Source organism: Solea solea, chromosome 12, assembly GCF_958295425.1.
Source record: "Solea solea chromosome 12, fSolSol10.1, whole genome shotgun sequence".
Lineage (NCBI taxonomy): Eukaryota > Metazoa > Chordata > Actinopteri > Pleuronectiformes > Soleidae > Solea > Solea solea.
This window is the reverse complement of record NC_081145.1, coordinates 14,063,071-14,071,590: the sequence shown is the minus strand read 5'-3', so window position 1 is coordinate 14,071,590 and position 8,520 is coordinate 14,063,071. Positions and strand designations below refer to the sequence as shown.

Here is an 8,520-nt window from a genome sequence, read left to right as displayed (position 1 = left end):
TAAGGTGACGAGAGCAATCAGTGAGAGAATCAGTGCTGTCGCATTTAGTTAGTGAGCAGTGATATGGGGTAATACACTAAAGCAGAAACTCACAGTTTACAAGATGACTATTTCTCAGATTATTGTGGTTGGAAATCTTAATTTTCTGATTGTATTTCACTGTTTGGATCCATGGGTTGTTGGAAACCATATTTAAGCTTGTCGATTTTGACATCAATGTATTAATTGGAAGATTTCTCTGTGGCACATGCAGTACAATGGTGCATAAACCATCTAGACACGCACAGTCAGGATAAGAGTGGGACATCAAGTGCTTGTGTTTCAGTCCAGCTGGTGCAGTCGCTCCAGAGTGACAGTGTGTACAACAGCAAAGCCTTTTTATTGTCTTCAAATCATAGAGAGCATTGCGAGCCTCCAGTATTCACCGGGAGACTCAGAGACTCCCCTTTTATTTTTATTTTTGACATACGAAAGGACTTTCTAGACTCATCATGGGACATCATCTGTCCCCTCATGCCTATGGGCCCCCACCTCGACAGAGACACCATCTCATACAGTCATGATTGTCACCTCCTCCTTGCCATTTCAATTAGATGCTCAATTTCACCCTCGCGTCCCACGGGAGTCACAACCACACCATTCAAGATTGGAATCCCCTGGAATACCTCACACCCCCACACCCACCCCCCGTCCTCATGCAGCTGGACCCTGCTCTCATTCCCCATTCAATTGTATCTATTCAACTTGATGGAGGAAAATGGGAGCAGGAGCAGAGAACAATGCCGACACACAGCAGGCACATGCCATACATGGAGAAATGCCTTGATAAGAGACCTAAGCAACAATATGATTTCTCAGGAATTTGTCTTTTTTTAAATATTTTTTTTTATTTAAGGTTTTTTATATCTTTGTGAGAATTTTGTCAGCAAGTTAAATGCGCTTCTCAGAAAGATGCTGCATAAATGCACCAATAAGAATGATCCAAAATCCTGAGTTAAAGCCTCCGTGACAAAAGATCTACAAAAAGACCTTGAAAGGACAGGGTGTTATTGTCGCTCTGGGTTTGAGAAACTGAATTTTGAATACATTGCTGATTTACATGAGCACAATGTAGTTGGGCTCGGGCTAAGTCCTGTTACAAAATAACTCCTGTTATGTGCTCAATTACTTTCTTTCAACAAAAATGCTCAAAGACACTTTACAACATGAAACAAGCAACAAAAGCACTGAAACACACATACAAAAGCACAGCATTAAAATAGACATACATTAGACACTTTAAACTGTACATATAGTGTATGTTTTCGCTGCAATATTGGTATATTTGCAAATTCTGCACAGAAATGTCTGGACTTTGGTAAAGGATGGAGCTGAAGAGACATCTAGAGGTGGTTATTATATATGACCACACAACAACAAAACACCTGTGACTGTGCTGTTGACGGTGTGTGTGTGTGTGTGGGGGGCCATTGGTCTTCTTCTGTCAGACAAAAATGTGACTGATATTGTGAGATATTACGTTGGGGGGAAATACAAACTGCATTGGGGGATGGAATTCTCAAATGTGTCCCTTCTAACACTTATTATAACAGGAGGTGGGAACTTATCGTTCAGCCATGAGTAAGATGGCAGAAGACATTATAGCTCTAAGGACACAGGTGGTGACGTTGGAGGCAGAAAACAGCCAGCTCCGCAGTGACCTGTCTCTGCACCAGGACCTTGGCCGACATCTGCTGGATGACGCAGACATTGCCGTCATGACCAAGGCTGAGATTGCTGACCGCATAGGTAAACCACAGCAGAAAACACAACCATGCTTTCACCCTGTCTAAAAGCAGCTGTGAAGGCATTTCATTGGCAGATGAACTCATGTTGAATGTGGAAGTCGGTCCTCTTTGTGTTTGCTAAACCTTGTGAGCATCTTTTCAAAAACAGACTGTGGCGTTTTGTGATAAGGCCACAGACCCTGATAAAGCTGTGTTGCTAGTGCATCGCTTATCTACTGAAGGACAGTGGGTGACCCTCAGTGAAATGATACTCCTGAAGGTTTTTTTGCTGCCACCAAAGCAAAGAGACAAGATTGAAGTCCCTGCCAAAAGATAATCCATTACATTTCACAGGACCATAAAGTGGATTCGGGATCTTTATAGTTTGGGAGCTCTAAGCCTCAAACTAAACACATTCATCAGTCAAAATTCTGGAAAGTTCGAAAAGACAGTCACTTATATATACTGTATATATTTCAAGTCAGTTTACTTTTGCTAAATGTTTAGATAAATCCAAATCTATGAGTCTCTCTTTAAACAAATGAATGCAAGTTTGCATTTTCTCCTGCTGTTTTTCGAAGCATCCCTGAAATTTAAGCTGGCCAGTGAGACCAGTAAGGTGGCCACACAAAGGGACAGGATCCAACAGCTCCAGAACGAGCTAATCAAGGTTAGGATCGATGCCAAACACTCATGCCCTAAGGCTACATTTTTCAATTTGTTGTTTCCTGAGTTCGATTTTTTCTTTTTTATGCAGAAAAATGACAGCGAGAAGGAGCTGCTAAAACTCAACCGAGTTCAGCAGCAGCAGAGGGGGAATCCGCAGCACCATCAGAGTCACATGGCCAACATGGCAACTTTAGAGGTCACCATCAAACGGCAGGAAAAGGTGAGTTGTTCGACAGTTAACACTTCTGTCAGTATAACATGTAATGGTACATTGTAATGAAAATGTAATAACCTTTGTACTTGTGCTGTCTTAACTTTTCAGGTTATTGAGAAGATGGAGAAGGCTTTAGAAAGTAAACTCAGAGAGATGAATAGACAAGGTGATGACAAAACACAAGTGATGTTGCTATAATACACAAAACAGCCTCAACTGCTAACATGACTGCATCACATTATTGTTATTGCATTGTCAGCAACAATATTCAGGTATATGTTGTAACATACAAACAAGATCAAATTGGTCTTCAGGGGCCCAAAGTGTCCAAAAATGAAACAGACCATGATTCCTCAAACCTTTACACCACCAACGTCAGCCTGGACAAGGCAGAATGGGTCCATATAATGTTGATGCCAACATTTGACCTTATCATCCAAGGTCATCAGACCAGTCTTCTCTTTTTCCATCCATTAACTGTTTTGAGACTATTTTTATTTTCTTCTGTTATTTGTTCATTCTTATTTGCTTGCTAGCTCCACACAGTCATACAGCATCATTATCTGAGTCACCATCAGTTTGTGTCACCTCTGACCACTCACACCTCTTCACATAATGTTGAGTACAAACTACAGCCTGCATGAAAATCTGACGCCAAGGCAACAACAATTTCAGAATCACTGAAATCCCACTATTTCCTATTCTTATATTACGTGATTACGTGATTTCATGAAGACATGCAGTTGTGCAGTTGGTGTATATTCACAAAAAAGCAGGACCTTTCTCTTTGCTGTGCAGGTAAGACTGACTGCAGAGGACAAGAGACAGAGTTGGCCCTGTTGGCCGAGAATACGCGTCTCCGAGAAGAGGTGGACAGGATTCACAGGCAGTCTTTACATGCCGTTATTCACGAGTCAGCACAGGTACTTCAAACATTCAAGCCAGCCCACACACTGATATAAAAGGACTGAAAAGAACGAAAATCCCATATATGATGTCCTGTAGAAAATAAACTGACTTGTTTGATGTACCCATCAGACAAAAGAGATTATTCCACTTAAGGAGAAACTGGCTTTACTAAATAAACTTGAGAACGCTGAGGCAAGAGTCCAAACACTGGAAGCTCAGGTGAAAAAAAAAATCGATACTCATTCACTGAATTCTTAACATCACTCACATTTTATTTATATTCATGAATGTTTGGCCATTTGTTTTTATCTATTACAGTTGGAGGCGAACTCCAAGTTGTGGGGGAGAAAGAAACAGGAACTGTTGACCAAACTGAGTGAGCACAGACACGGCTTTGTCCCAACAGCCTCCACAGTCCTCCATAATGTTTCTGCAGTCAGCTGAGTTTGTCTTCACTTCATTCATTCACATTCTGTGTTGCATTTTAAATACGTATTTAAAATGAATTTACGTCCGTCAACTGTTTTCTGCTTCTTTTAGACATCAATATCAGATTCCACACATCAGCAAACAGAAACCTAAATAAGGAACCGAAAGTCAATATAACTACTTATACTACTATTACTATTACTATATATATATATATATATATATACATATATAACTACTTATACTACTATATATATATCTACTTTCTTCACCAGTTATGGAATTACTGAGGTAATGTTTGTTGATGCATATTGTAAGTTTTTTCTTTCCTAATGTTGTTGTTTTTTTTCATTTGTTGCTTTCTGTCAACCTCAAAGTTGTACAGTTTTATTCAATATTTATATTGCCATGTATCGTGAAGCCCTTTATGATTATTTGTGATACAGGACTACAAAAATGACTTGTCATGCACCACAGGTTTCATTAAAACACAGTTTTACAAACTCGTTTCCAGTGGTTTCAAAGTCAAAAGAATAGGCTTGTCTGGTAGCAGAATAAGCTCAAAGGTACTCTGCACTTCCATATGGCGCTGTTTCTCCACTCGGAAGTTCTCAAGCATCTGGAGGACGAATTGAAACGGTTAATATGATGTGTAAATGTGTAACAAAGCATGGTGAAACTGCTCTTTATTCTTTGTATATCTCACATGGATGAGGAAGAGTTGCATCTCGGCCTCAGCTATTCTGCGTCCTAAACACTGACGGGGGCCAAAGCCAAAGGCCAGGCTTCTGAAGTAGTGCGCCTCTGTCTTCAGCCAGCGGGAAGGCTGATACTGCTCCGGGCGTGCAAACACCTTTGGGTCTCTTCCCATTGCATACAATCCTAACTGAACTAATGTCTAATCGGAGACACAAAAATCATAAGCAACTGCACATTTTATTTGAGGAGAAAAAAGGGATTTCAACCGACTTACCCCAGCCGGGATGTGGTAGTTTTGAACAATAATATCTTCTGCTATGTATCTTTGCAAGCTCACTGCAACTGGGTGTAACCTGAGGAATTAAAGTTAATAAGGAAACGTATTAACGGTGGCAGTAGGAGACCAATGACATGTCATTATCAAAACAACTCCAGGATATGCAAGTGGAAAATGTGTTACGTTTATGAGAATATTTGTGAAATATCTTGTTGTCTTATTTTAGTGTACTTCTAACATAAGGTGCACTGGTGTGATATGTGCTGTACAGTCTGCATCCATTTCTGTCACCTCAGTGTTTCCTTCAAGGCTCCTTTCACCAAAGGAATCCGCTTTAGCATTTCCAGCAAGTCTCCCTGGCTTTCAGCTCGTGCTGCAGCCACCTCCGCCCTCAGCTCCTCCTGGAGGTTGGGGTTCTTAGCTAGCTCATACAGTGTCCACAGCAGCGTTATAGAAGTCTGAAACACACAAACACAGTTAAGTGGTCTTAAAGAAGACAAATAGACATCAGCTTTTCAAAGAAATATTATTTGTTTCTTACTGTATCTACTCCTCCAGCCATTAGCTCAGCAACACTGGCCTTGATGTCTTCAATGGAGAGCTTGTCCAGCATGAGAAGGCTGGCAAGGACTCCTGGGTATTTCTCTGGCATGCCACTGTCCTGGCGCAGCTGCCTGTAGATATTCTGGATGCAGCGGTCAGCTGACACAGTGAAAGGATATAAATGATGATATGATGAAATTATATAAACTGCACCACTAACAGTATAAACAAAAAAATGTAAAAAAATGTTTTTAACAACAGAAACTTGGCATGATGACAGTGGGGAAGGTCAGTGGGATATGATTATTTAATTGTAGCATGTTACAGGTATCAGTATTGAACAGTGACAAAAATGTACCTTTAATTTTCTCCATATTTCCACAATAATTACTTGAAACTTGATATCCCCCACTCACATGAACATTTATTAACATAAACATTGAAAAGAAATATAGCTTTCAAACAACAGAAACTTAAACCGATTGCAGTGTGGGATGTCAGGAACCAGTGTCGCCTATTAAACATATTTTACTATTGGATATTACAGATATGAGAACTGAACACCCAGATCTTGAAGGTTCAAGTGATAAATGATGACACTGTTGTGGAAGTTTCCTCTGCTGCTGTTGAGGAATGAAATAGAGACTTCTGCAGGCCAACAAGGTTTTATTTTTTTTTGGCAAAGAAAAGGTCAATCAACACGTGAGTGGTCAAAGATGAAAAAAGACCCCGAGCATGGGGAGACCTAAAGAAAACGACAACAAAGTTGAGTCTAGACATCACACAAAAGAACCTGGTATCTTGTGTTAGGAAGGGGGGGGGAGTTAGGCGTCTCAGGTGGTTGAAACAGAGAGATTGAAATTACCATTACCGTGACTAACACCACTATAATGTAAATACTCAATCCTGGTTGTCTTCTTCTGAGGCCTACCTTGGTTGAAAATGCCATCCCAAGCCTCCACATGATCCCGCCACACCTTTGATCCAATCCGTCTCAACAGACCAGGGGGTATGTACAGCATTGGTGAGGTAGTCTTAAACATGAGGGTGATGCAGTCAATGAAACGTTGAGCTTCTGGATCAATGTAGTCCAGCATCAGACCCAGACGCTCGCCATACAGCACCGAGCTCACGGCTATGTAGAACAGAGCACGTATTAGAAGAGGTGGAAAATGGCACTGCCTAGTACATCAAGTATAATAAAAAAATATCAAGACATAAAAGTCACCCTCACATTCTAGTGCATATTTAAAAAGTTCTTCAGAGAGGTCAGTCGTCCATTTGTTTTGGCCACTCCTCTTTATCTTTTTGTGAACTCTGGCCACAAAATCTTGTCCCACTTCGTCCAGCAAAGGCACAAAGTTTTCCAGCATTTTTGGGGAAATCACCTCCTTGTTGAGCACCACCCGGTTTGATCTCCAGTCTTCTCCATTCCTGGGGATGTTAATAAAAGCAGTCTTATAGCACTTAGTAAAACCTGTCTTTTCATCTAAGAATCCAAATATTAGAAAAGCGGAATTTGTAGCCAACAGGTAAAAAAACAAAAACACCACATACTTGAGTAAAACACCATATTTGCGATTCCTGTATTCTCTGTATGCAGTCCACGGTTCAACTTGCAGCCTTCTAGGATAGTGACCCTCTGCTCTGAACACAATGGCAGCATCCTCGGGATTGATAATATTTACACTTTCATAATATCCTATTTTTTCCCTGACAAACACAAAGTGAGAGAAAGGGAGGGGTGAAATGCCATATATAATAATCTGTGAGTCACAGATTATTTTAATTAAAAAAAGGCAAGCATTTTGAATAATAATTTTTGTCTTCTTCTGTAATGCATTTCCATACCTGTAGATGGGTCCATAAGTCTTGAAATTCTGCGACATGATGCGGTGAAGGTTTCTGAAGCCGTCCAGCTTCCAGAAATTGTACAAGTTGGCAACTCCATTTTTCCACAGTCCAGGAATCTCATTGAAAGGCTTGACCACTGGCATACTACTGCTACAGCGCACACCTAATGTTGTCAGCTCATCTTTCCAGCACAGGGGAAGCACCACAGGCCTGCGCCACACACTGCACCTGGCCATCCCAGCAACAGAAATGCTCAAAAGTCTCAGCTCTACCTTCAGAAGCTACTCTGGCTCTTCCAGGGACATTGGGTGCAAAAGAAGGAGGCTGGACTAAATAGCATTGACGTGCGAGGGGAGGCAGGGGAGGCAGAGCCTCACCTGTCAAGCTTGAAAAGAAAAAGAGAAGCTGATTATAAAATATAATACATTTTAATATTTGTCACCTGGTATGTATTACAAATCCCTTTTCTGTACAAATCCAGTAATAAAAAAATATTTTCAATTAAGAATGTCAAAATTTCTGCATGTCCCGTTCAAATACAGGGAGGAGACGCGTTGTGAGGCAGCACCTTGCTGTGCCACTCTGTGAATAGTGTTACGCTATGGTAATACCTCACAAACATAGCCTGTTTGCGATAATGTCTCGCTGTCCCTCTGTATTTTCAAAATAAAACACTCTGACGATGTGCTCGGATTATGTATGAGATATATTTCTCTAACGTGTTTAGGCTTGCAGATTAGTTATAAAACAGCAGTAAAAAATCACTCGGTGAGGCAAACAGTACACCTGACTTAAGGCAAAAGAATGTGATTCTTATGTGGTGAATCTGTTACAATAAACTTAGAGGTAACCCCTGTGACATCAGCTGTTTTTATTCAGTCATTTTCTCTCATTAGACAATTGAGAATGGGTTGGACTTAATTCTTTAGCACAAAAATTAGAAGTTCTTACAAGTGATGCTGGCAGTGTCTTGAGCAAGTAGCTTCACATTTAACAAAAACAAATGTTACCTTCAGCCTTCCATCAGTGATGCAAGGACAAGGACAAGGACACTACAGTTCCATTAGCAGCCAAACACACTGCACTGCCTCATTTATAGACCGCTTTATATGCTAGTGTTTCAGGTTCTTTTAGCTCCATTAAGTTGCAAATACATTTTA

The 8,520-nt window shown here is 40.6% G+C and overlaps 2 protein-coding genes across 2 annotated transcripts; one reads left to right on the top strand and one right to left on the bottom strand.

Moving 5' to 3' along the window:
- Positions 1–593: 593 nt before the first annotated feature.
- Positions 594–3,816, top strand: ccdc33 (coiled-coil domain containing 33). Its single transcript, XM_058645487.1, has 7 exons — positions 594–731; positions 1,593–1,788; positions 2,348–2,436; positions 2,524–2,655; positions 2,758–2,815; positions 3,448–3,572; positions 3,688–3,816. The coding sequence occupies exons 1-7, from the start codon at positions 594–596 to the stop codon at positions 3,814–3,816; spliced, it is 867 nt and encodes a 288-aa protein (XP_058501470.1).
- On the bottom strand, positions 3,806–8,476 carry LOC131470306 (cholesterol side-chain cleavage enzyme, mitochondrial). Its single transcript, XM_058646043.1, has 9 exons — positions 7,358–8,476; positions 7,064–7,219; positions 6,741–6,940; positions 6,438–6,641; positions 5,505–5,665; positions 5,255–5,421; positions 4,961–5,039; positions 4,694–4,885; positions 3,806–4,606 (listed from the first exon to the last, which is right to left on the bottom strand). The coding sequence occupies exons 1-9, from the start codon at positions 7,594–7,596 to the stop codon at positions 4,484–4,486; spliced, it is 1,521 nt and encodes a 506-aa protein (XP_058502026.1). The 5' UTR covers positions 7,597–8,476; the 3' UTR covers positions 3,806–4,483.
- Positions 8,477–8,520: the final 44 nt, after the last annotated feature.